At 40.3% G+C, this 27,524-nt stretch overlaps 5 protein-coding genes across 8 annotated transcripts; 3 read left to right on the top strand and 2 right to left on the bottom strand.

Annotated features, from left to right (window-relative positions):
• Positions 1-382: 382 nt before the first annotated feature.
• LOC119986288 (COP9 signalosome complex subunit 6a) lies at positions 383-3,928 on the top strand. Its single transcript, XM_038830866.1, has 9 exons — positions 383-781; positions 883-971; positions 1,079-1,172; positions 1,715-1,776; positions 1,867-1,945; positions 2,045-2,137; positions 2,546-2,646; positions 3,059-3,114; positions 3,578-3,928. The coding sequence occupies exons 1-9, from the start codon at positions 514-516 to the stop codon at positions 3,657-3,659; spliced, it is 924 nt and encodes a 307-aa protein (XP_038686794.1). The 5' UTR covers positions 383-513; the 3' UTR covers positions 3,660-3,928.
• Positions 3,929-6,233: 2,305 nt separating this feature from the next.
• Positions 6,234-9,055, top strand: LOC119985127 (F-box protein At-B-like). The gene is made up of 4 exons (XM_038829306.1): positions 6,234-6,474; positions 6,573-6,778; positions 7,010-7,100; positions 7,252-9,055. The coding sequence occupies exons 1-4, from the start codon at positions 6,325-6,327 to the stop codon at positions 8,617-8,619; spliced, it is 1,815 nt and encodes a 604-aa protein (XP_038685234.1). The 5' UTR covers positions 6,234-6,324; the 3' UTR covers positions 8,620-9,055.
• Positions 9,056-10,268: 1,213 nt separating this feature from the next.
• On the bottom strand, positions 10,269-13,706 carry LOC119985035 (WPP domain-interacting protein 1-like). 2 transcript variants are annotated; one of them, XM_038829192.1, is made up of 3 exons: positions 13,554-13,706; positions 12,087-13,349; positions 10,269-11,175 (listed from the first exon to the last, which is right to left on the bottom strand). In XM_038829192.1, the coding sequence occupies exons 2-3, from the start codon at positions 13,228-13,230 to the stop codon at positions 10,469-10,471; spliced, it is 1,851 nt and encodes a 616-aa protein (XP_038685120.1). In that variant the 5' UTR covers positions 13,231-13,349; positions 13,554-13,706; the 3' UTR covers positions 10,269-10,468. The 2 variants fall into 2 exon arrangements, with proteins under 2 accessions (XP_038685120.1, XP_038685121.1); XM_038829193.1 differs by having other exon boundaries at positions 12,087-13,428; positions 13,554-13,696.
• A 2,442-nt stretch (positions 13,707-16,148) lies between these two features.
• LOC119985364 lies at positions 16,149-19,708 on the top strand. Its single transcript, XM_038829646.1, has one exon. It carries the CDS (start codon positions 16,628-16,630, stop codon positions 19,604-19,606), a length of 2,979 nt encoding a protein of 992 aa, XP_038685574.1. The 5' UTR covers positions 16,149-16,627; the 3' UTR covers positions 19,607-19,708.
• A 427-nt stretch (positions 19,709-20,135) lies between these two features.
• LOC119985912 lies at positions 20,136-26,866 on the bottom strand. Of its 3 annotated transcripts, none has more exons than XM_038830381.1 (4): positions 26,613-26,866; positions 25,411-25,835; positions 23,736-24,900; positions 20,136-23,363 (listed from the first exon to the last, which is right to left on the bottom strand). In XM_038830381.1, the coding sequence occupies exons 2-4, from the start codon at positions 25,584-25,586 to the stop codon at positions 20,394-20,396; spliced, it is 4,311 nt and encodes a 1,436-aa protein (XP_038686309.1). In that variant the 5' UTR covers positions 25,587-25,835; positions 26,613-26,866; the 3' UTR covers positions 20,136-20,393. The 3 variants fall into 3 exon arrangements, with proteins under 3 accessions (XP_038686309.1, XP_038686311.1, XP_038686310.1); XM_038830383.1 differs by having other exon boundaries at positions 23,742-24,900; positions 26,613-26,865; XM_038830382.1 differs by lacking the exon at positions 26,613-26,866 and adding an exon at positions 26,023-26,186.
• Positions 26,867-27,524: the final 658 nt, after the last annotated feature.

Here is a 27,524-nt window from a genome sequence, read left to right on the forward strand (position 1 = left end):
TACAACCTGAGTCTTTGAAGAAGAGCCAATAAGCGCCATCCCTCCCTCACCTTCTCTTATTAATAGTACAAACGCACAGTCCATCACTCCATCCGTCTGTCCGCGCTTTTGGTAGTGTCGGAATCGAATTGTGTGCCCAAAAGAAGACGATGACGGCGACGTCGACGGCGTTAAAACATAGGCCCAAAATAGGATACACGATCGGGCCCTTGTTAAAAAACCCAATCCAACCCCAAACAAGCTCAAAATAAGATGCCCCTATTAAGAAATCAGACTCATGCAATCTACTTCCAAACAGGCCCGAAAATAGGGTACACTATCGACATTCGACAATTCCACATCGAGCGCTCTTAAGAAGCCCAGCCCAACTCATACGTCCAAACTCCGAACAATGGAAAAAAGGCCCGGCAGAAATCGAATAAAGGAAGATCAAGAGCTTTCGCAAAATAAAAAAAAAAAGCCGTGTCCCAAAATCGGTGAAGCAGTGGCCAGAGAGAGGAGAAATCGAATAGAATGGCATCCTCTTCGAGCAGTGGACTGACGTTTAAGCTGCACCCGTTGGTGATTGTTAACATATCGGATCACTACACGAGGGTCAAATCCCAGATGAACCACGGCAGCGACCTCCAACAGCAGCCGCAGCCGCCTCCGAGGGTCTACGGATGCGTTATAGGGGTGCAGAAGGGAAGAACCGTCGAGATCTTCAACAGCTTTGAGCTACTTTACGATCCCTCCAGTCACTCCCTCGACCGATCCTTCCTTGAGAAGAAGCAAGAGCTCTGTATGTTTCTCTGCCTTCTGTCTTCTTTTTTTGCTTTCAGGGTTTTTTTTTTTTTTTTTTTGTTTCCTACATTGTTGGGTGATTTTATTTGTTTGGAGCAGATAAGAAAGTCTTCCCGCATTTTTACATACTGGGATGGTATTCTACTGGGAGTGATGCCCAGGAGGCTGATATGCATATACACAAGGCTGTATGTTCAGTCTTCTCCTCTTCTCATTGTTATTTTTATTTTTAGGTTTGTACCTTCTTTTTTGTGATTTTATATGTCGCTTGTAACAATTATTCTTCTTGTATCAGTTGATGGATATTAATGAAAGCCCTGTTTATGTTCTTCTCAATCCATCCATCAATCATGCACAAAAAGATTTGCCTGTCACCATTTATGAGAGTGGTATATGTTCTTCTCTGCTGTCCCATCTGCGTCTAATTCTGATTACATGGCTTTTCTGGTTAGTTTCTGATGTAGTATTTTGCTACCTATGTGTTCTCCTGTTTTGCTTATAGTTTAAGATTTATGTGGCAAAAGGTTCATTGTGGCGCATGTGCCAATGCCATGTACATTATAAGATTTTGGCTGCTAATTTTGGTGTTAATTGTAGTGTAATAATGACTATAATGTCGCACTCTGGATCGTATGGGTCAGGGTGTTTCTGCCAATGCTCAGTTGGTTGTTTTGATTAATGTTAAGGGGGATGTTAAGTGGGATTAATGATTCTTATCTGCTGTGTTTTTAGTTGCTCTTTGATTTCATTATATATTGTTTAGTGTATTCTGATAGATCTAAGTTGCGGCATCCCCACTTCTGAATAACTTTGTTATTAATTTTGTAAAGTATTACAGTTCTCAACAGTTGCATTACATTAAAATTCTCTCTTGTTTGCCGACTGCACCTTAGCTGCTGCTGACTTTTGTAATTTTTTCCGGTGACACAAGAGCTGCATGTCATAGATGGGGTCCCTCAGCTTATTTTTGTTCGTTCTAGTTACACTATCGAGGTATGGCCTCTTCCTTCTCCTGTTTGTTATTGCACCTTTTAGTTCAAAAGTATGGTGCTCTGTGAATTGCTACTTTTGTTCTTTTTAAAGACAGTAGAAGCAGAAAGGATTTCTGTTGATCATGTTGCACATCTTAAGCCATCTGATGGAGGTTCAGCAGCTACTCAATGTGAGTTCCCTAGTCTCGACCCAAATCAAGAAAAATAGTTTTGGGCTATTGGGAGTTTATCACAAAAAAATAAAGCTCATAACTTGGTGTTGTTTGCAGTGGCAGCTCATCTTACTGGGATTCACAGTGCCATCAAGATGCTGAATAGCAGAATTCGGGTACTCCATCATTATCTTGTTGCAATGCAAAAAGGTAGGTGTTACTTGCTTAAGGTAAATTGAAGTTATTAGGAAAGATAAAGTTATCACAATTGCAAGGCCATAGTATATTTGTTGGCTGGACTGGGGCATTGCGCGGATTAGTATCCCGATAAAAAAAATTGCATGTTTCCCGCTTGCTGAAAGCCAGCCCTTTTGTTGCTGGTAGCATTGAAATCCCTGATCTTTATTGCATTTTGATTTCCATAGACTCAAGTCTTGAAGCTCCATAATGTCCATGTTTTACCCACTTGATAACTGTAGATCTCTTTTTTTTTACTCTAATCCCATAGACCTTTGGTTTCAAGATATGCGTGATTGCTTTCCATGAGAAAAGAAAAAAGAGTGGGGCACTTATGAAGTCCTTGATTTGATACTGATAGCATGTTATTTTTCAATACAGGTGAGATTCCATTTGAAAACTCTCTGCTGAGACAGGTATCTAGTCTCCTGAGAAGATTGCCGACCATTGAATCACAAAAATTTCAAGATGATTTCTTGATGGTGAGAGCTCTCTCTCTCTCTCTCTCATTGTTTTCTTGCGATAGTTAACTCCTCTAGTCCTCTTTAATTATTTCTATTGGGGGGCTGTAGGATTGACATTTGGCCTATCCCTGACCCCGCCCATTGCGGGAGTCTTGTGCACGGGAGTTGTTTACCTCTTGTACCTTTAATTGACGTTATATGTTTGGCCTTGAAAATTTGTCATTGAAGTTTGGTCCAACTTGATGAATGTAAATAAGAATTGGGTTGCCGTATTTATGAATGCACGTGGAATCTGATGGTGATAATTTTTCTTGGGGTTGTGTGTGTTCACATAAATGTTATTTTTTTAAAAGATATTGCAATCATTGATCTGTATATTTTCTATTTGATTGAATGATATCTTTTCTTTTCTTTTTCTATTGTTTTGTAGGAATACAATGACACTTTATTGATCACTTACCTAGCCATGTTAACCAACTCCTCAAGGTATGATTTATGAATTATGGATGTTCTTGTGGCAAAAAATTTTATTATTATTTTTTTTTCCTTTTTCATGATCATCTTGTGAAGGGAATTGGGCATTTGAACTTTTTATCCCTCAATAAGTTCAGCGAAATTTGGGAATTGTAAAAAATTTTCTTTTCACATTCCGAGAACTTGTGGTTACCTTGTAAAGCAATGAGCTTACCTTGAACAACTTCCATTGATAAACAATAAAGTTGTCCTTCTATGGTGTAGTCTAAAGTTCTCTCTAAGGTTGGGGTTTAGAGATGAGCTTATTTCTCATATATATATTACCCGCAAATTCTGAAGGGGTGCATATATAGTGGCTGGCATGCAAGAGTGCACATGTTTGTTTGGTTTGAATTACTAGTTTGATGACACAAAGGTATATTAAAAGCATGACTTAAGATGACAATGTTCCTTTGTATTTTCTCATACTTTTCAGCACCATGAATGAGCTAGTTGACAAGTTCAACAGTGCATATGATCGACATAGTCGAAGAGGCGGAAGGACTGCCTTTATTTGAAAGCTTCCAAGGCTTGTGTGGGATTCCTGCTGACTTGATAAATCTCGAGTGCTGCTTTTTTTTTTTTTTCAGTGTGCATATGCATAGCACATAGAAGCACAGATTTTATAGTAGCAGAACCTGGACAATGCTTAAAGAAATGGAGATGCGAGATAGTTATTAGCTTTTGACTATTTGGCTTCGCCTATAATGCCAAGTGTTCTTGTCGACAAAAAAAATAAAATTCTGCTTTGCAATTATCTTGAAATTGCTGTGCCTTCTTTTTGTCATTATGATTCAGAATTGATTAATATAGGTTCGAGCTTCTCGAACAAGCTGTGCAATGCTGGGTTCAAAATCTAGGGATTTGATTGAAGTCAATTCCCCAGTTTTCCCGAGTCATTTTTGGTTAATTTTGCAGTAGGAAAAGTAACGATAAAACCCCTCTATTTTCAAAAAATGACCAATTAGTCCCCTCTACTTTGACGTATAATTCATCAATTATGTTTTATATTAACTTCAATTGCATTACTGATGGATGGGTCCATACCTATTCTCAACCTGTTCAGTGAGAGAGACATTTTAATTGTCAACAAATGCAGATTCAGATTGAGGAAGACGCAACTCATTAACTGATCATCTGAGAGGAAGAACGACCTGGTGATGCAAACTCCTGATTGTTCATCATCAGGACAATCTTCTAAAAAGAATATTTAAACTTTCAATGTGTGTCTCATTGGAAAACCTTGAAATATATATCTCAACGTTACACGTGTTTGGATGGAAGGAATTGTCCAGCAGGAATCAAGTTGATAATTTCTGATTGGATAATGTTAGAGAGCCCTAAAATTTGATCCTCAAAAGTCTCACAAATCTATGTGACATTAAAATACCTATTGATTAAAAACACACATGTAAAATTCACTTCACATCCAACACTCCAAGGTATTTTGAGGGTCACTTTTTGAAAGTCCCAAGCATTACTCTTTCTGATTTTGTGAAGCTTTGAGTGAGAGACTTAAAATGAGTTAATTGAAAGATGCACTTTTTTCCAACTCAATAACCCAATTTCAAATTGTACCTGCATCGAGAACTCACAATCGTTTGGTAAGGTCGTGCAAGGTCGACGTTGATGCTGACTCAATGGGCATCTTATCAAACACCTATGGCGCGGCAGGAAAACAACTAATAGTGCAAGATCTGAGCCAACAATCGCAGAGCAATATCAAGGGAGTTTCAAAGGCAATAAACGATACTCATCAAACAGCTTGTCATCATCCATATATAACAGCACGAAGCAGAGAACAAGTAACCCATCTTTAAGAGTACAAACTTCAACGGAAGACACCAACAGAACAACCCAACATTCCCAAATACTAAGAAATTCGAAGACTCTAAACCTCTACTAATAAGTGAAAACAAACACAAAAGTTTAATTTCAATCACGAACTAATAGCTCTTGCACGAGACCAGCAACCCACCAAGGCTCAAATTAGATGTGGCCTTCATGGACCCACTTGATTGACAAGCCCGAGCTCAACCGCTACATCAGTCGTCCAAGGAAGGACTAAAATGGCGCAGGAGATGGTGAGGTTTAGGCTGTTGTCGTGCTGGAGCAAGATCGTCCAAAGGAGTGCATCGACGAAGGAGATGGTGAGTGTAGATCCTAAAATCTACAATCAATTTGTTGCAGTCGATCGAGGTCTATGACAATCCTGCAATCTATGACAATCCTGCAAGATCAAAGAATGTTGACCGTCAAACTTGGACACCGGTGTGGTGTCGGCCGAACAAACTCCGACAGTCAAGTCAGTCAACGGTGGGATATTTAAGTGAGGGAAGTGAAAGACTTTTTAGAAAGAGAGAGATATACCAGGTGGTTCAGATAGTTAATATGGAGGACCCCTCCTCTATTTATAGTGTTTTCCTCTTACGTGGTCAGCACGTGTTGACCATACGGACGAGCTTCCTTGTTGGGCCGTATTTGGGCCCGTGGCCCATTCTGATGCATACAGGATATTGTGGCCTTTAGATGGCTTTGCACCCAATTTGGATATAGGCTTTGGGCTTTAACTAATACTTGGGCCAGATAGGCCGTTGGATGAATCTCTGGACTTGAGACAACTAGGGCCCACGCCAGACCTCAGACCGTGCACTCAAATACTTTAGGACCAACGGTTTTTAGACCATACAGTGAGTTTTAGGCTATTGTCAGTTTAGGATTTTTCGGGTTCACGAGTATTGTGGATTTTTTCGGTGATTTTTTGGGTTTTGTCTAATGCTTTGTCTTTTTCCACGTGACATTTTTTATTCTACGTCAACGCTGGACATGTCAGTCAACATGCCATGCCAGGTAGGAATGTAGGATATTTGATTGCCCGTATCTGTTGAAATCTGCCCAAATTATGAAGTTGAAATAAATATGAATTTTGGGTCACTGAGTTGAAGGAAGGGTATCTTTCAGTGATTTCAATAAATTCCAGAGAAGATGAAGAGGGAAATGGGCTTAAAAATACTACTACTTGTGGGCCAAAACGATGGGCTTAAAATTGACTAGACCAAGCCCAAATGGCTCGTCATAGTGTTCCTACTGCAATCGGACAGGAATAGCCGCAGAGCAGAACACAACTACTGACTGCAGACTAGAAACTAGAGAGGAGAAGTTTGTTCCATTGAAAAGCAACAGATGGAGGGGCTGCCGACCAATCTCATAACCGAGGGAATACTGCTGAAGTTGGGCTTGGAGACGCTCTGCTCGATTGCGTGTGTCAATAGATCCCTGCGCTTCTCCGTGGACTCCCAAGTCCTTCCCTTTCTGTCATCACTCGATCTCTCTGTATGTTTCCGTCTCTCTCTCTCTCTCTCTTAATCTATGGTTATCTTGATTTGTATATGAAACCCGTTCACAAACCATGGTTCGATGGAATTGAGCAGGCTATTACTCCTGATGAGCAGACTCTGCATTTCATTCTAAGTCGGTGCTGTGGCCTTCGCAGCGTCTCCATTAATTGCCGCCTCCTCTACGACTCCTCCCTCTTCCTTCTGCTTGGCCCCAACCTCAGGGAACTCAATTTACTTTGCTGCTCCTTTATCTCTTATGAGTTTCTCGCTCACATTGGACAAAGATGCCCCAATTTGAGGTAAATAATTTCATCTTCTTTTGCTTAATTTCCATAACACAGTTTTCAATCCAAGTTGATTATTTACAAGATTCAAGTAGATGAAATGGCAATCCCCCCTTTTAAGCCATTGGTCGAATGAAAATCTCTCCAATTTATTTATTTGTAGTCCAAGACTTGTGGAAGCATTTTGGGGCTGTTCTTAAGATTTCTGTTTGTTTGTTTTTTTTCCCCCTTTTGGTGTCATGGTAGGATGATTATGTTACAATTAGTGGCCAAGGATTCATTAGACGTGTTCAGAACTAATCTGGCTAAAATGCTTAGCAGCTGCTCATATTTGGAGGTAAGCCCTACATCTTGTACTGACTATTAACTATTTGTAGATTCTTAACGTGCATCATGTTTCATTTGAGAAACAGAGAAAGTTACTTCTTAACTTAAACTGAAGCGCATCGGAACCAAAGTACTGAAGCCGATTTCTCTTCTTGTTATAGTCTCTCTGTCTAAAAATTCGAGGGATTGAAGTTAGTGATTTCAAGTCCATTGAATTCTCGCTGCCCAGAACTATCAAAACCTTGAAATTGAATCCAGTGCTTGAGCATCATGCTTTCCAGCTCATCAATGAAATGAGAGTTGGTGGGAACTCTTCAAACCAAAACGACTTCAGCATCCCAGTGTTACCATCCTCCTGTGATTTTACTTTGAGTAGCTTGTCACTTGTCTTGAACGTCATATCTGACAGGCTGCTCAGAACTATTACCAACTTCTTTCCTCTTCTCGTAGAGCTGGATCTTGAAGACAGACCAAACAAGGAGCCCTTGCCATATCATGACCTGACCAACAATGGCCTTCAGTCCTTGAGCTCGTGTCGTCGATTGACTGCGCTTTCAATTATACGTAGTAGACAGAATCACCAAGTATCATTCAAAAGAATAAATGACATGGGCATGTTTCTCCTTTCCGAGGGTTGCAGAGGCTTAGAGTCAGTTAGACTTTGCGGTTTCTCTAAAGTCAGTGATGCTGGATTTGCATCAATACTCTACTCCTCACTGAACTCGAAGAAATTTGAAGTTCGTAATGCTCTATTACTGTCAGACTTGGCCTTTCATGATCTTGCTGGTTCCCCTTGTGCCCTTGTGGAGGTTAGATTGTTATCCTGCAGCCTTATAACTAGTGAGGCTGTGAAGAAACTGGCATATTCTAGGAGCTTGGAGATGCTTGACCTGTGTGGCTGCAAAAGCATCGCAGACTCGTGCCTCAGCTCCATTTCACGTCTCCATAAGTTAAAAATCCTAAATCTGACAGGAGCTGATATTACCGACAGTGGTTTATCTGTTCTTGGCCGGGGAAGTACACCCATCACACATTTGTGTCTTAGAAGCTGTAAAAGGGTAACTGACAAGGGAATCTCTCATTTGGTGCATAGTGGAGGGATAATCAGGCAAACATTGTCAACATTAGATTTAGGTCACATGCCAGGAATATCAGACAAAGCCATTCTCACAATTGCTAAGGCTTGTAGAGAGCTTACTGAATTATGTATTAGAAATTGCTTTCATGTGACAGATTCGTCGATGCAAGCATTGGCTACAAATGGAGAGTCCCCATATTGGAGTAGACGACTTCGGAGACTTGATATGTCTAATTGCATTGGAGTGTCTGTTGACTCACTGAGATTCTTGAGAAGGCCTTGTTTTCGTAGATTGCATTGGCTTGGCATTGGACGAACTCGTCTTGCAAGTAAACAGAATGCTTTTCTAACTGAAATTTGTAAGGAACGACCATGGCTTTGTATTTGCCTGGATGGCTGTGAAATAGGATGTCATGACGGATGGCATTTTCATAGATCAGAAACCCATTAACCATGAAGTAAACAGAGTGCTCTTCTTCATTTTCAAACTGTTCTTTTTATGCAACAAATCTTTCAGTGGAAGCACTGGCTACAAAAGAATGGCTTCAAGATGGAAAGTAAGCAAGTTCTGAAATTTTGATACTTTTGACTGGATTGGAATCTATTGAATCATGGAAATTCCTGAGAGGCCCTATTCCGTGGTTACATTGTTGCCATTGGACAACACCTCTTTAACAAAGAAACAAACAGGGTGGGTTCGATCTACTGAATTTTCAAGTAGTGCAATTTAGAGATCAGAAAATCATTGATACTGATATGCAGGTCTTCCTGCATCCTCATTGGAAGGTGGATGCATGCTTGCTCCCTGAAGTTGAAGAATAATGGTATATAGTGGCATTTATACTTGTACCAGTTTCGAACTTTTATTGAACACATTTGCATCCTCATGTCGTAGTTTCGTGAGCAAATTTATTTTCTTATGGCGTGCTAATGCGAACCTTATTTATGTTTTCTGCCGCTCATTTTGATTGTAGAACCAATCACCTCATTTCTTTGGAAATCCCGTCACTGTAATCGTTTAGGAGATGAATTCATTTCATTGTTAATGTGTATTCTTGTAGCCTATGCTTGTAGAAGAATTATTTGTATATAAAGAGGTTTTTTGGTAAATAATTTTTTTATTATTATTAGTAACTAGCATGTGAGAGGAAAGGACTCGTAGTGCCATTCAGATTTTGGGGTAAACTGTAAAGCCCAAGGATAAGGATAATGGGAGGGGGTATTGGCACCCACAAAAGTGGGTTTTACTTGCATCTCATTTATCATTATGAGGTGGTGTGATATTTTTGTGGGTGCACCTTAGCCCATTTGAAAATTTCTAGTTTTGTACTTATAATAATCATCACCATGTTCCTCGTTCAAATCATCATCAACTTTTCTTCTGATGATTTCACAAGATATACTGATCCAAGCCAAGCCAAGGAGGTATCACTATCGCAGTCTCCTCTCAGGCTACATGCACCGAACAGTTATTATTGTCCGCATCAATACAGACAAGTCTCCCAAATATATCTACCGCGAGAAAGAGGTCTAAGGTTTTGTCTATGGAAGTCAAATTTTTACTCCCTGATTTCAGGATCTCCAATGCCCTGTTCAAGCCGGATATTGCCACAACATTTACGTCGTAATTGTCGTTGGAAACAGAGAAGGATTGTTGGATAATACTACTCTGGAGACATCAAATTCATGCAAGTAACGGTTTTCCATGACTCTGTAATTGGTGGAAGATGGATTTGTCTGATTCAAGAAGGGATTTCTAGTGATGATCATGTTTCTATCGACAGGAGCCAACCCACCATGAGAAGAATGACAGTACCTTCGAGGCTTCGACTATTATCCTTCAATGGCAGTTGAAATCATAAATTTTACCATCCATAATTGCATTTTGCATCCACAAAAATGGCACGCATCTCAAAATGAAGTGCAAAACTCATTCTTGTAGGTGTCAATACCCTCAATCCCTCCCAAGGACCAATGAATACCTTAACATATCTAACAGAATCCGAATTGCCAGTCTCCTCATGCGAATTGTGGGTTCACATTATCAGAAAGAGTTTAGAAAGAGAAAAAAGAAATCTACAATCAATCAAGGAAATCATATCCAAAGAAAGTCGTCATCTTGTTTAATCCAGCGGAAAGAAATACTATGACAAATGAGGTACAAATGCGCAAAATCATACTCTCACCCTAAAACATTAAGAAAAAGAACTCTTAACTTGTTACCGTCGATGAAATTTAATATTCGAATATTTTTCCTAGATTTGTTGATACTACACAAGAAAGACCTATTCTTCAAAGACTTAGGTTGGTATAGCGCTCCCAGAATGGGGAACTAACTGCAAGACCAACACCCAGAAGGCTACCAACAGTAACATGAGCTGTATTAGAAAACAAGAAGAAACCCTACAGACCCTCATCTGCATATTTAAAACCTCTTCAGTCCCCCGAATATCTTCACAACTTTTTTCCAGCTCTTCAGCTTGTTTCTTTAGCATTGTTGCTTTGCTTTCAGCTTCCCCAAGTTTGTTCAGCATTTGTTCTTGCTCACCAGCAAGAGATTCTTGTTTCTCAAAGAGCATGAGTTGATCACCTGCAGCAGCTCTCAACTTCTTTACTGCACTTGTTATAGTCAGATATTCAATCTCAGCTTCAATCTTTTGCTTGAGGAGACCCTCAAGCTCACTCTCTCTCTCTTTCTGCTGCAGCAGTATGGTGCTTCCCAATTGTTCTGCAGGAAACTCAGCACTCTTTAAGATGACTTCAAGTTGAGCAACCCTGGACTCCTTCACCTCCAACATAGCCTTTGTCTCGTCCAGTTTGTTCTCCAAATACTTCACAGTTTGTGTCAAACTTAATATCTGAGTTTCGGAGGAACTTGAAGCACTTTGCCTCATCTTTACAGTATTGAACTGGTCATGTGAACTTGATTCATGGACATCTGGATCAATGATGGTGGACTCTACAGGTATGCTGCCATAGTTTCCAATTTCGACAAATTTCCGTATCTCTGAACAAAAATATAAATTGCTCCATAAATCTAATAAACAAGCACAAATGATCAATCACTAAATAAAACCGCATATGCATAGCATGTTATAGCAATCTAAGCAAAAGACAATTGTCCTTTATGACATTTACATTTGTTGATTGATAAACATAGTTTAGAAAAACATGTGATAAGGGAAGCTAGAAGCTATCCCAAAAATTGTTTTGAAGACAACCTAAGCTCAGTCCATGTTAGGAACTCTCCAAAATCAGCCTAGTATTTGTATAAAATAGGCTGCATGTGTCATTGATAAACAACTGACTTAAGTCATGCATAGGAATTAATGTTAATTTACGCAAACCTAGTCTTGCCTCATGTGGGCAATATTACATTTTCACTCTAGATTTCTCAAATTTTTACCTTCCACTTTTGGCATGTGAAAGATAAACAACTCGCACGAACAAGGCTCTTGAAGTGGAGGTGTGGGTCAAGGAAGAGTGAAGTGTACACTCTTGCATGTGCAAGAGGAGAGACAATTTTCAGGATTTTTAAACATGTGACTGTTAAGTTGCCGAAAAACAACTTTACTACTAGGCCAAGAGTTCACCTCCTAGGGGCTAATAAAATTGAGCCCTGGTAGATCTATGATCTGCATTCTGCACAAAAGAAGTATTGCTAATCCTTTCTGTGAACACTACTGGTTTTTCTTATAAATAGATAACTAATGCGAAAAGTTGAGACAAATACTCCAGCAACTTTTCTTTCACGTGTATGACATATTGGCTATATATCTGGACTTGAGTTTCAATACAACCAAAAAAAAATTAAAAGAAAAAGTGTCATGTATCATGATAACACATTGCTTCATCAATAATGGCATCGATAAAATTAGACGATCAAGTGAAAATCTATTCAAAGATCTCAAAACTCACCATTTTCAAGGGCTTCTTGCACGGATTGCAGACCAAGAACAGACTCGACCAAGGGATCCTGATCTGTTGCAGGCTGGTGATTCTCACCCTCTTCCCCCATATCTGCCCAAGATGAGCCTGTGGCTACATCATCTGGCGAGAGGTCAACTTCCCCCACATTACTATTGTTGTAACTGGTCTGAACTTTCTTGCTGAACAGCAGCTCACTTGCATTAGCTTCATCACTATTTTCTCCATCATAATTCATTGACCTGCTTTGTGTTCCGTTACTGGTTACAGAAAATGCACCCTGCATAAAGACAAAGTTGGAGCTTCTTGAGTCAGATTCCATGCTAGAATGAGAGTTTTGCTTCTCGATTTTGATCCTTTCTCCTCTATGCTTTTTACTACTTTCAACCCGTCCCTTCCCCTGCTGACCCCTTTGAGGTGAAGTACCTGAACCCTTCCCACTTACGTTCTTAATCTTATTCTTCTCCCGTGCAAACCCCAACATTGCAGGAAGTTCATACCTGCCCCTTGGAGCACTGGCTGCTGTGGAGGATTTGCTACTCCGGTCCTCACTATTCTCTGAATCTGTACCTGCCGCAAATGCAGAACCCAGTGCCAACCTAGAATCCATACTTGATCCATGGATCACAAAGCCATCATGAACACTGACATTTTTTAACATGTTTGTCGGTCTAACAGAACCATCACTATTTTGTTTGATATCAACCGATGTAATGTTCAGAGGTTCAGAAGAATTTCCAAAACCAGGCAAGCCCCGCTTCAAAGCTTTACTGCTATCCATACTGGCACCATTGGCATCCTTAACTACATCTCTCCTAATTCGCCTCCATTTCTTCAAACCATACCCTTTTGTTGTAGCAGGGGAAGTGCCACCAAGCGAATTTGACCCCGACCGTGGAGAACTAATGGCATTCTCAACACCATCACCAACACCCTCAACTAGCACATTAGATGGTGTCAACAATCTATTGCCATCAAAACTTTCACCAGCACCCAACTCCTCAGCCTCATTTACATGCGACATAATATCCCTGACATTACCATCATCACCATGAGATACAGTTTCAGTGGTGGCCACTTCTACTCCATTATCTTCGACGGATTCAAGTGCAGAACATTCGCTTTCGAAATCCATAACACCAAATCCTCAAAATTGAGCAAGAGATCAATATCAAGAACAAATAACTTTCATTCCAGCAGTGTCATGTCCAAAATCTGGAAAGATGAATTCCATGTCCTGAATAGTTTTTGCATCTAAAGAGAAAATGACTCATTTCAATTCAGTTGCATCTAATTAAGGCATAATTGGATCAATTACTCGTCAAAATTGAAGCTGAAAACAAACAAAAAAGTGATAGTGGCATTGACAGAATCAAAGTAGCATAAACACATCTGTTATTCTAAATCGTAGTTAAATTTTCCAATGAAGCAGCGAAATTGAGGACATATGAAGCATACCTTGTATAAATCTCCATCAAAGAAACCAACTTTTCGAAAGGTTCGATAAATATGATTTAATTATGAATCCGAGGAGAGGTGGGGTGGAAACCCTAAATTACGGTTGAATTTGACGTCTTCACAGAAATTGGGAAGGAAATGCAAAGAAGTTAATGTTATTTTATTAAAAAAAAGAAAGAAAGAGTGAGACGTGGGGAAGAATGAGCTGGGCCACAAGTCCATCATGCAATCGGTGGGCATTTGGTGGCCGTCAGATCTGATCTGGAACGCTTTCTAATTTTCTAATTACACAATTGCCCTCCCTTCTCCATTATTCTTAATGAACTGGGTCTGATTTTGTCATCACTTGTGATGGGCCTGGGTCTGCTCCTGGTGTCAAATGTTTTTTTTTAAAGCATTTCATTCCATAAATAGCAAACCTTATACCTAGCGTCATGTTACAAGTCTAAAAATTTATAAACTCTAATAGAAGAATTATGAAGTCAAAGAACAAACATCGGACTACCACTAGACAACACTGAGATGTATTAGGAAAACCTTGAGTCGGGATACACCCGGAGAGACTAAACAAATACAAAAAGAAAAAACAATACACATGATTGAATCAAGATTTTTGACTTCTCCTTTGTCAAGACAAATCTATCTCCACTAAATCTAAGAGACTCATTAATGTGCACCAAATATGTGTCGCTCGAACACACCAACAGAACTGGTTTTGTGAAGAATTCACAACAGATGGATGAGAATAACCATATTTCATCTCCATAGAAAACAGTATAGCGAAGAAATATTTCGTAGTTCTTATTGAACAGAAAAGAGATTATAGATTAGATCTACAAATCAACAACAAACCAACAAAAAAAATTAAAGGACATATTATAAAAGGTGTACGAAGAAGGAGGAGATGGTGGTCTCCTCCTCCTTCTCATATATGTATTACGAGAGAAATTTTGGTTGAGATAAATTTTAGAGAGAATGAGAGACAACTAGGGTTGACATAATTATCTTGGTGTCAAATGTTGATCGGAAACACTATACATCCATAAGCTTATATAAATATTAATAAAGTTTGTTTATTTTTTTTAGTCTATGCGGCATGCCTATCTGGCTTGTCACCTAGATTATGTATGGATAAAAAAATTATAGACATATGTCATTTTGGAATGTTAATTGCTGGATTAGTTGGTGCCCGGTGGGAATGTCCCATTAGCATTAGATAATATTTGTACTTCCACTTGTCAACATGCATGATGGAAGAATCAACAACATTAAAAGAAACAAATTCAAGTTTCCATTAATCGGTTTTTCATTGTTTAAGATCTATCATAACAGAAAGGCAGTGCAGTGGGACTCAATCCATTTCCTTCTTTTTTTCCTGCCAATGATTTTACATCAAAAAGGAGATTCCACTTAGATGATTGGGGTGGCAGCTCCTTTCTTCCTTGATTAATAGTTGAAGCTCTGAAAAGCAGCAGAGGATTGCGAATTATTGTATTAACTTGAGTATAAAATTATGCCCTCCTTCCTGCTATGGTGAAGTTGAAATTTAAAATGAGATGAGCTAATCAGGAGAAGATAGGGTGTTTATAAAAATTTGAGTTAGTGTTCTACTTTTTCCCAGACTAAAATATGGAAAGATGAATTAAATCAAACACAAAGAAAGTAGCCTTTTTCTTACTCTTAGAAAGAAAGACCCGGACTTGGTAGTTGTAATTTCACTTGGCATAAAACTAATACAGTATACGCCATTTATATATTTCCCTCTTTTTAGCAGACCAATAATGGTTGGTGCTCAGTCTTCAGTTGGACTGGTCTTTGGTGCAATTTCCAGTGCAAATAGCTTCAAACTGTGTCAGATGACAGAGGGAACCTGCCTGCCTTTAAAAAATATCATATAGAGGAGGAGATCATATTATTGATTTCTTTCTTTCGTGATTCAAAACCCAACTTGAAAGTTGAAATCTTTCTACTACTACTATTAAACTTATTTAAACACCGCCATGAACATGGTTTTGTCATTTGTGCAGTGCTTTGGTTCCTCTCCCAATGCCTTTTCATCTCTTTAGTTATTTCTGACTAAACTTTGGCTTGTATGATAAGTGAGAACAGCCCATGTTACCTACAGAATACACATAGATTATAATGTTACAAAACATAAAAACAAAAAGAAATAAACAAACCCCAATGCAAACCAGTTAAACAATTTAATAAACAATGCTATTCATTGCAGCACCGTTAATCCTCTTTAGCTTGTTTTAAGCAATTATTTAGTATTATATGTTCAAACACTTATAGATCCAGCCCATACATGAGATTCCCTTCATCTCTACAGTTTGTTTTCTTGAGAGAGAAAGAGATGGGTCTTTAGGTTGCAGTAAAGTGAGGGGCTCTCTCTCCTTTTTTAACTCAGATGATGATACAAATTAAGCCAAGGTAAATTAAATTGAATCATGTTCTAGAGCTGTTTTTTGCTCCAACTTTTGGTTGTTTCCTGATGTGTTTTCAATGATTTAGTCAACTTTTACTTCTTTTTATGTAATACAATAATTGCTATTCACTATTTCAATCTTGTTTCTGGAAGCTTCAATTGGATTCTTCATTTGCATAATCTGTATTGTTTCAGAAGATTAAAGTTAACAAGAATGGCGGTTTTGGTCAAATCTACTACTCTTGGAGGATTAAGACGATAAGTGTAGCTCTGACCAGTGAAGAGAGGCCCACAAATGAACTGATGTGCAATCACATGCAGATATCTACTCGATTAGCATCACTGTTGCATTCATCTTCTGGCAATAGTTTTTGGTCAGAGATACTAATGGCATCTGTCAGAAGAAATGGAAGCATAGAATCCAACCCAGTTGTGTTTGTGTGAACGTCTGAGAGAGAGAGCTCTTCATTTCTGCCAAAAATGGTTCTTGCAAAGGTCTGTGATGCATATAATGGAGGGCCTTTATCACCTCCAAGCCTGTGACAATATTCAAGTACAATCCAAGAGAGAGGGCAGGTACAGCACACTAAAGTCTTCAGCTTTAATTTGCCTGAAGAGAACTGATTGAGGCATCAGCTTTCAGTATATGGCCATGGATGAAGATGCCCCAAGTGGTCTCACCATCAAGATTTCAAATTCCTGCAACAGACCTGGTAAAGAAATCTCAACTTCTATTGCTTCAAGTTCAGATTTGTCTTCTTTAATCCTACACAAGTCAGTTGAATCTTCCCCATACAACTCCCCTTCTCTTGTATCACCCCCATCATCAGCATTTGTCTCAGCTCTGCAGTCCCCATATATATCCCCAAGAGCCGTCACCCCAAAACCCCAAGCGCAACCGGAAACCCCATCAGAGAACCCAACTCCAGCCACCCATCCTTCACCTTCACCACCAGTCTCGTACCGAGCCTCGCAATCTGATGACATTCCAAGCAGTTCATACACTCCCCCATCAGACCAGTACGAATACTCTGACGACCCAGCTGATACAAGGCTCAAATTTGTGACTTGTGTGCCAGCTCAAGATCCCGCTCCTCCAAGAATCTCCTTCTCATTTCCCGTCCCTCGGATTTCCTTCACCAAAGTCCCAGTTTCTCCTGCATCCAATGCCAAACTCAGAAGCTGTGATGTATTCATTGGATTCCATGGCCAGAATCCTAATCTGGTGCGTTTCTGCAAGTGGCTTAAATCGGAGCTGGAGCTTCAAGGAATTGCTTGCTTTGTAGCAGATAGGGCCAAGTACTCAGATAGCCAGAGCCATGAGATTGCTGACAGGGTTATCTGCTCGGTGACATATGGAGTGATTGTGGTCTCCAATTGTAGCTTTCTTAATCATCTAAGTATGGAAGAGATTAGGTTTTTTGCTCAAAAGAAGAACTTGATTCCTCTCTTCTTTGGCACAGGGCCAAGTGGCATCATGAGTTTACTTGACTGCAGTTCAATCAGTAAAGATTGCAGAGAAGCAGTTGATGGACTAATCAAGTGTGATGAATACAAGTTGGAAGCCAATGAGGGCAACTGGAGAAGCTGTGTAACCAAAGCTTCAGGGATTCTGCGAGTGAAGCTTGGACGGAAGAGTGTGGCTGAGAAGGATGTTGAAGGATTTGAGGAGCTCCCCTTCCCAAGAAACAGGTTTTTCGTAGGAAGAGAAAAAGAGATTATGGAGATTGAGAGTGCTTTTTTTGGATTTGAGGATTGTTGTGAGCAGAATTATTCTTTGCCAACCATCAAGGGCGAAGCCAGCGGGCAATCTGAAGGGCTGGCGGATGAAGAAAGTGAATCGAGCACCATGACTGGCGGAGGGAGATATATTAATTTGGAGTTGGGGAAGTGCAAAGAGCCCAATTTAGAGGCTTGGGTTGAACCAGTTGTGGGGAGAAATTCATTGAACTTGAAGAGATTGAAATACAAGAAATCGAAAAGTGGGAACCACAAGAACTTAAGCGGCAGCAGTGTGATTTGCATAACCGGGGTTGCCGGCATAGGCAAGACAGAGCTTGCACTGGAATATGCTTACAGGTACTCTCAAAGATACAAGATGGTGTTGTGGGTTGGAGGAGAGGCCAGATACTTCAGGCAGAACATATTGAATCTTTCACTCAATCTGGGGTTGGATGTGAGTGCAGATGCTGAGAAGGAAAGAGGGAGGATTCGCAGCTTTGAAGAGCAAGAATTTGAAGCATTCACGCGAGTGAAAAGAGAAGTATTTCGCGAAATGCCTTACCTATTGATTCTCGACAATCTCGAGACAGAGAAGGAATGGTGGGAAGGGAAAGATTTGCATGATTTGATTCCAAGAAATACTGGAGGGTCTCATGTAATCATCACAACTAGGCTGACGAAAGTGATGAATTTCGACATAATGCAGCTCCTGCCCTTGCCGTTATCCGAGGCAATGGTTTTAATGAGAGGAAGAAGGAAGAAAGACTATCCAGCTGAAGAGTTTGAGTTCCTAGCTAAGTTCGACGAGAAATTGGGAAGATTGAGCTTTGGTTTGTGGGTGATTGGATCTCTGCTTTCTGAGCTTGGAATTACTCCATCTGCACTATTTGAGGCAGTGAACCAAGTACCACTTGAAGATGGTTCTATTTGCTCATACTTGAGCATCACCGACGAACAATATTGCAAAAACAATCCTTTCCTAATGAAAATTCTACGTTTTTGCTTGGCAATCTTGCAGCAAACTAACGAGAGCAGGAACGTTATTGCCTCAAGAATGCTTCTTGTTGGTGCCTGGTTTGCCCCAGCTCCCATTTCAGCGGCTTTGCTGGCTACTGCTGCTAAGAATGTTCCTGCTGCTGGGGATCGACTCAGGAGGTGGACTAGATGCCTAAAATTTGTATTTGGTTGCTGTGGTGGTTGTGGTTTAGCACCCCAAAGTGAAGAAGATTCAGCTCTTCTTCTAGTCAAACTAGGACTAGCACGGAGAGCCAATAGGCAGCCTGGATGTTGGATCCAATTCCTCCCAATAACTCAATTGGTTGCGAGGAGAAAGGAGAATTTATTGGCAGCTAAAGCCACAGTTCAAAGTGTTAGGAAAATTGGGAATGCATTTGTTCACTCAGAACATCTTTGGGCTTCTGCATTTCTTGTATTCGGATTCAAATCCGAACCCCCAATTGTGCAGCTGAAGGCGATGGATATGGTTCTCTACATAAGGAAGACAGCACTCCCTATGGCAATTAGGTCTTTCACGACCTTCTCAAGGTGCAACTCAGCACTAGAGCTGCTGAAAGTGTGCACTAATGTGCTGGAGGAAGTAGAGAAGTCGTTTGTGACTCAAATACAAGACTGGTGCCACGGCTCCTTATGTTGGAAGACCAAGAAGTTGCAGGGTAACCAAAAGGTGGATGAGTTTGTGTGGCAAGATGTGACTTTGCTGAAGGCTAGCTTGCTCGAGTCGAGAGCGAAGCTACTCCTTAGAGGTGGACATTTTGACAGTGGTGAAGAGCTTTGCAGAACATGTATTAGTATACGAACTGTAATGCTGGGGCATAACCATGCACAAACCTTGGCCGCGCAAGAAACACTGGCAAAGTTAGTGAGGATGAGAAGCAAGATTTGATTATGGATGTTGCTGTTTATTATGTTTCTCTCTGTCTTTGGAACAAAACAAATCCCCGCCACGCTTGGGTTTGCTCAGTTTTGTCTGCGTTAATGTTATCAGAGGCTGCGATGGCCTAGAAATATAGCTCTCAATATCTTGATGATTTTTAGAAACATTAAAGTCATGAACTACCACTTGTAGATTCAAAATAACGCCCGTTAATCTTTGGTAAGCCATATATGATTTTGGTTTCTGCCTGTTTAGGCATGGTTGAACCTCAAAAGTCAAAAGTAAGCCATAAATATAGCACTACAGTCTACAGCTGCAAACACACGCTTATGCGGTGCCGTTGCCTGGAGAGTTTTATATGATTTACAACCCTATATGATTTACAACCCTAAACCCTATATGATTTACAACCCATTTTTTATTAAGTACATCCCATTTTAATGTGTCTTTAACGGGTTAATAGAGTGTATTTAATAAAAAACAAAGTGCAAATAATGTTCAATCTTTTCTTTAGCATTTACCATAAACTCTATTATTATATTCTATAAACTTTCATCGACTTCCGTCAAGGTTCCTCATTTAACTTATTATTCAGAGATTTGTCACACATAAACAAGTTTATCCAAAATCTTTTTAAGGTTCCGTTGCATAGCCAGACCCCTAAAAACTGCATTACTAAATTAAACGGGCCTGACATGAAATAATACAAGTACATGCAAACTAGTCAATTTCCAGCATCTCTACGGCTCAACTCATGGTGGCTTCCCTTGCTCTAACCACCATTATTTAGCAGCAATCAAAAGCTTGGAGAATAACAGAGCACAGATCTCAGTGGAACTGTCGATGAAGATTGACCCATCAAAACACCTGGTGGCAGCACACTCGAACCTTCTTTGATACAACTACTCCACCTAACAGCACCAGGTCCAACACCTAGCCTTGAGGTGGTTGCAGCATGAAAGTTGGGATTATGCTGCACTGACCGATCGTCAGGGAGAGGAAGCTCTCGTGCCTGATAACGAGGTGGAGTACTCAAACGTCTCGAATTATAAGGAGAAGCTGCTGCATTTGACTTGCCCGAAAAAACCACTTGCCTTCCCCTCCAGTCTTCAGAGTATTTCACAACATTCACGGTAGAGCATTCACCTTCAGGAGCATCATCAATTACGACAATTTCTTTCATGTGATTAGCAGATGGATCTGCATGCTTGCATTCCTGATCAACAGTTCTGCTACCTCTCTCCATATCTAACACTAAACTCGCTTTATTTACCAATCTGTTCTTCTGATTAGCCAGTCGGTTTGGTGGATCCCCTTCATGCATTGGAGGCTTCGATGACTTACCGAACCTGCCACCCATGTATGGGTCTAGACAAATATGAGCTTCCACTCTTTCAGATTCTTGTTTTGACTTCAAATCACAGTGACTTCTAAAAGCTGACCATTGCCCCACTGTGCTATGATGATCTTGACCAATTATCAAAGATGCTTGAGGGACCATACTATGAAATGATTGACCCTCTTGATATTCTACTCTGACAGTAGAGCTTCTCGAAATTGCAGGAAACTGAGAGGCGACATGGTCGTTAAGGGCAAGTTGTTCAGACTGCCCATGTGGCCTAGATGCATCTTCTTCTTTGTTGATCACCATTAAGTTCTTTCCCATCAGCCTCAGCACAGGATTAGAAGCAGCTGATGCACTAGTAGAATTACGGTCATCATGAGCTGAAAATTTCACACCTGCATCTGGTGAGTTCGTTGAAGACATAGAGCCTGCCATGGATTTAAATAAGGGGCAAACTGCTTTTTCAGACCCTGTGCAACTACTCGGAGGAAACCTCACATCCAAATTAGTGGGTCTTGTGTTGAAATTGTAGCCCATTTGCTTTCCCATGGTAGGCATAGTAACTGAGGCTATTTTCCTACGCCTTAATGGTTCCGATTCCTGATAATTTAAAGCAATGCCCTGACTAAGTCTCTCATTCCTTTGGCAATAGCAGGGTAGATCGTCCCTTTTAAAACCAAAAGAGCCTCTTTCAATTGAAGCCTTGTTCAATTTAAGACACTTCTCATTGTAAGCTCCAGTCCTTGAGATCAGTGAGAGTGCAACAAAATTTTCAACAGAAGGTTTTATGCTAGAGTGCGTGGAGCCTGACCTATGGTTATCGTGAACTGCATAAGGCCCTACCAATGATGACGCTTCAGGATACTTATAGTCAGATATGCCTGCAACGGTGTCACAGACGGTAGATGCAGCAGATAGAGGGGAATCTGATGAATCTCCATGAAGCAAGTCACGCTGATCTTGAGGAGACTGGACCTGATTTGTGGTTAATGATGAGTTTGCTTGAAAATCTTCTGATCCCACACCTCTAGGGCTCGGCAAAAATGATCCTGGTGGTCCTGGTATAGGTATTGGATCAACCTCAGGAAAATAGTTATGTTGCTCAACATCTATTTCTGCCCCCAAACGATCATTTGGTCCAATCATGCCATTTGCCACTTCTTCAGCAAAATACATCACTTGTTTGTTCTCGTAACATGGCTCGTTCAGACTACTTGGTGCTTCAGCCCCATGTAAAAGGCCCTCATAACCATCAGTGCAATGGTGAGAAATGTAGTTGGCGTTCTTGTCACGTTCTTTATCTAGAGATTTAGCAACACTTCCCACATCAACTACCAAGGATGATGGTTCAATGATAGTGTCCTCATGGATCCCAGTCTCATCTCTACCAGATTCGAGACCAACAACTCTTACAACTTCTTTACCAACTTTAACAGAACCATCCATGTGTACCCCTTCAGCATGACCAAGAGCATGAGATGTGGATCTTGAGCTATTCAGTGCCATGGCTTTTTTTCTTTGAGAATTTCCCATTGCCTCTCTAAGTTGTCGAAGTTCCAGTACAGCCCTTCTCCCCTGAGACACTTCTTTTGTGAGCTGTTCAGCTTGATTTCCACTATAACCTGGCTTTGAATGCCAAGTCAGTACCTTTTTGTCTACTCCTGCCAGTAAATGTGCCTGCGATTTCTTATGGGCAGAACCTTTCTTAATTGTGCCAGATGGAAATTCACTGGGAGGGTGCTGGCTGCTCACAGACAAGGCATCTTCCTTGCCGGAGGATAACCTCAAAAGTTTAGGAACAACTGCTTGACCACTCCTGTATGATTTCGTGATAGCAACTGAACCAACACCAGAAATATTGTGTGGACCAGCGTTGGAATCTGTTGACTTCTTGCTCAGTGAAGATATATGATTTCCTGCAGAGCTTAACATGAAGTTATCATGTAAAGTGGTGGCTTCCTTGCTGAACTTATTCGAGTTTTCTTTAATGGGAGATAACGTCCTCTCCACATATCCAATTAAGGGACTTCCCACCATTGTCCTTCCAGAAGACTGCTCTCTATTGCCAGTGCCACTAACAGAAGCTTCATAAAATAGTTTCTCCATTCCCAAATTGGTTTGAGGAGAAGCAACTGGATCCTCGGTCAGATTTGTAAATTTATACACATAATTCTTCTCTGCAGAAGAATCACCTAGAGACTGGTAACAATCCTCAGCTGGAAAATCCTCGGCAACACGCCTTTTCCATCTTGAAGGATGGTTGCTGTCTTGATCATCAGGTTTCTTTGTAAAACCTCTTCGCTTGGAACACATCCATTGCGTTAGACTCCCAGCATCAATGGGTTTGAATTGCTTCATCATTAGTTGTTCTTCCCCACAGCTTATTTTCACTCCAAGACACTGTTTCTGATTCCCACGAATCTGCATGACAGTAGTTACCAAATTTACATCATTGAATTCTCACGGTACCAGTTCACAGCTAAGAGATCATAGAGGACTTGACATACATGCAAGTGCAGCATACAAGAAACAAATACATGTTTGACAGAAAGAACTAGAATATTTCTCTAGCATAATGTGGATAGTCAGGAATCATAGTGAAACTGATCACCAATGAAAGAACTAATCAGAGAGCGCATGCTGGTAATTAAGGGTTAATATGGATGCTTGTAGTGGCGTTAAAATAGACCACGTAAATCAGCTACTGTACTACAAGATATTTGCTTAATCTTATTATTCAAAAAGCCAGCAGTAGGTAGGAATGAAAAGATGTGTATAGGGAGCAAGCCAAACCTTTACCTGAGAACCATCGGCCTTGTGGGAGAAATATTTTTTGCTTTCAGGAGCATGTTTCAGATACTTGAGATGTTTCTGTGCATGGAGCTTGTTTTTCATTGAAAGCAACTTGCTTCCTTTACGACTCTTCAAAGATTTCCTTGGTCCAGAATTTGCCTCTAATTTTGAGAAGGAAGAAGGTATATCATTAGATTTTGACAAAATTCGAAGCTTGGTGCCATTGGCATCGATATAAACGGGACCAACATCCTCAGGATGAACCGATGACACCCTTTGTTTTTTCCCTTCAGTTTTTCTCTCGAGCTTCTCAGTTTCCTGAGCAGGCAAACCTGAAGATATAGCCCACCTTGTGCCATTTCTTCTGTCAAGCTCTTCCAACGTACAATGAGGCGCCATTGCATAAATATCATCCATAAGTCTCATCCTCCTTGGCTTGATTCTATGCTTCGTTAGCTTAGAATCCAATGTCCACTTGGGGGTTGGCTCTTCAGAAAGGCACTGATCAATGTGAGCATTCAAGGTCGTGTTTGAAGAAGATGAAAATGTTTTGCAAACAGGGCAAACTTTAGAAGCCATTGTTTCTGGTACAGTGGTTAAGCTAGAGCTGATATCTTCAATGGAACTGCGATCAGAATTGGCACCAAATTTCACTATCAATCTGCACTTCTTCTTCACTGGTTGAGTATGGTTTTCACCCTTGCGCTTAACTGGAGGACCAACAACCTCAACTTCAGCTGGGGAGTCCAACAAAGTATCAGTTTCGAACAATGAACTCAATGGTCTGTTAATAGGAGCTGACTCTATTTCAGATTGAGAAACACTTGTTGATTGGAAATCATTTTCTCCCCCAGATCTACACAAACTTGCAGCCGCACAAGCTTCTTCTATCTGACCGTTCAATCCAGCATTACTAGAAGAGTCTATCACCACGTGATTGTCCTCCCAACACCTTTCTCCAGCAAAGTTCCTAATCTTTTGCTTATCAGACGAACCACTAGTTTCAACCATGCATCTCTTTAATGATTGATTCCCCACCTTGTCAGTTGATTGAAATGGTGGCAATACATCCTTGGTTCCATGTTTGAAACAAAGTTGCAAACTCTTCAGAGAAAAAGGCCAGTTGGTCTTGATATCCTTGCTCCGGGCAGTAAAAACATAATCCCTGCAGTACAAATTAACATATGAGCCATGATAAACTAAAATAACAGCATTTATCATAGATCAAAATTCAGTGAGCCTGAAAAGCATGTCTTGGCGTCATATATATATGAAAGTCATGGAAGAGAAGACATGAATCATGTGATTGGCTAAGCAGCACTATCGACAGTAGAGAAAAACAGCCAAAGAGAGACCCAATACCAAGTGAAACAAGATTCCACAATCTAGCTAACTGAGGAAAAGTCAGTGAGTCTGTTGTAGGATACGGTTAAAACCACTTCAGATTGAATGATAGATTGTACAAAGCAACATGAAATCACAATCAACAATCAAGTAAATACTGACTAAATATATTCTTGAAAACACAAATCAAAACCCAGGAAGATACACAAATCAAAACCCAGAAAATTCCCAAACACCGAAAAAAGGAACAAGATGGATGGGTGTGGTGTGAATCACTCTGCATATCTATCCTCAACGGAAAGAAAAGAAAATTAAGCAAGAGACATGTTACCTTATAGAGAAATTAGAAAGTGGGGTACGATCATTAACGGGTGGTGGTGGTGGCTTAGGCAGATCTACCTCTGGCAAGGGAAAATGAGAAGCTTCCCTCTCATCACTCGAACTTTTCAGATGAGGAATTTGGCAAGAACATGAAGGATCTGGTGGAGGGTTTTCAACGGATAACATCTGATGCAAAGCTTCTCTCTTTTTGTGCTGTTTTTGAAACAGTCACAAGCTCTACTTCGACTACTACTACTCTCTCTTCCACTGGGCCTTATCTTCTTAGCCTTCAGCATATATAACAACAACAGGCCTCTCTATCTCTCACAAGCTTTTCCCTCTCTGCTACAAACCCCACCACTATATCTATATATAGCAGCAACAACAAGGTATTATAAGATCAAAGAAACCCAACTCGAATCTTCATCCATCACCCTGCAAGATACATAAGCAACAGCATGAGATCAACAGTTCTAAGAAAGACCCAGGAGAACACGGAAAATTAGGGGATTCTATAATTCCCAAGATTGTTATTTTATGTGATAGGGATGAGTGAAACTGAAGCCATCTACGTTTTGATTGATCAAGCAAAGCACAAAATAAGCAAAAGAACAAAACCCACAAATAAAGACGATGTTGCGAGCATTGAAAAAGCTTGGGGAGCGTTATTTTATGTGGAGAACCCAATTGAGACTCCAAGGCCACCCCACACATACAGCAACATCCTCCCACAATTCAATCTAGAAAATGAAAATTCAATGATTCGGCGGAGATGAAAGGCAAAAGTTAATGAAGAGATATTCAAATGATGAGAAAGAAGTGTGAGCCAGCCAGCAATCGATGCAAAAGGGAAAAGAAGACCACCAAATAGAAAGGAAAGAAAACTCAAAATCAAAGCAAAAAAGTGTCTCTTTCAAGAACAGCTCAGTAAAGCAGATCGAGAAGGCCAAATCTTGGTCACGGAATAGCGAACAGCTGAACTGAGCGTGAATGATATAGAACAAACTCAAAGTCTTCCTGAGGGGAAAAAAACACAAGAAGACCCCCTTACAATTTTGAAAGATTCTAGGCACCCAGAAGCTCAGAACAGTACAAGAAATAGATCATGAAATCTTTCAAAAACCATAAACAAGAAAAAGAAAATGAAGGGTCTTTGAACAAAAAATAGGAAAACAGAGAGGACTCGGATCACTGCATACGAAAATCACAAACCTTGTTTCCTTTTATCTCCAGGGTTTTCAGGAGAAAAATGGGGTGTAAAGGAGTAAGAGAGGAGGAACTGTAGAGTAAAATAGAGAGTTTTATTTTTGGGAGAGAAAAACAAACAGGCACACCACCCACTCACACATCAAAAAGAGGGCATCTGGTTCTCTCCCCACAAAAAAGCAGGTTTTAATCACCCACGATTCACCTCCCCAGTCCAAAATGTGAATGTGAATATACTCTTTTGCAAAGTAGAGAGAGAGAGAGAGAGAGATGGAGCTTATGAGTGTAAATGAGTATTTTGAGTGTGTGTGGTGTGTGGTTTTCTTCTTCTCTCTCTTTGCTTTCCATATAAATACAAATACAAATACAAATACAAATCTGTCCTATCCTGTACCTACCCTACCCCACCCTCCCAACCCCTCTCATTTCTTATCGTTTCTTTATTCTTAGATTTTTATGGTAGTGAAATGTCAGTTTTGGTGTTCGCCTACACGACAAAATCTCTCTACCTTTCTTCAAACTTGGCGAGTATTGGTGTATTTACCTTGCCACTCACTCGGGAATAAAAAAGAAATCATGTTTTTCCTCCCCTTGTAGTGACATATTACCCCTCCGGGTCTCCTCTGCTGCCGGTTCTGGTTACAGGAGAGCAACGTTAAGAAGATGTTCAAGTTGCATGGATTCGAAAACTTGCATGCATGCATGAGATACTTGCAAATAATAGATACGTATATATAAGACATCTTCTTCATCTCTTGGTATGGTTCAATTTTAATTACTCATTTCGTGTACTTCTCAACATTCTTTATTTCACGTACGTTAGTGGACTAACGACTAGACACTTTATATATCATGTCATGATAGATCCTTTTAAGTAAAACTTCTCTCCAAATGTAGTAGGCTTTAATTGGCTACGCA

Source organism: Tripterygium wilfordii, chromosome 19 (assembly GCF_013401445.1).
Source record: "Tripterygium wilfordii isolate XIE 37 chromosome 19, ASM1340144v1, whole genome shotgun sequence".
In the NCBI taxonomy this organism is placed as follows: Eukaryota; Viridiplantae; Streptophyta; class Magnoliopsida; order Celastrales; family Celastraceae; genus Tripterygium; species Tripterygium wilfordii.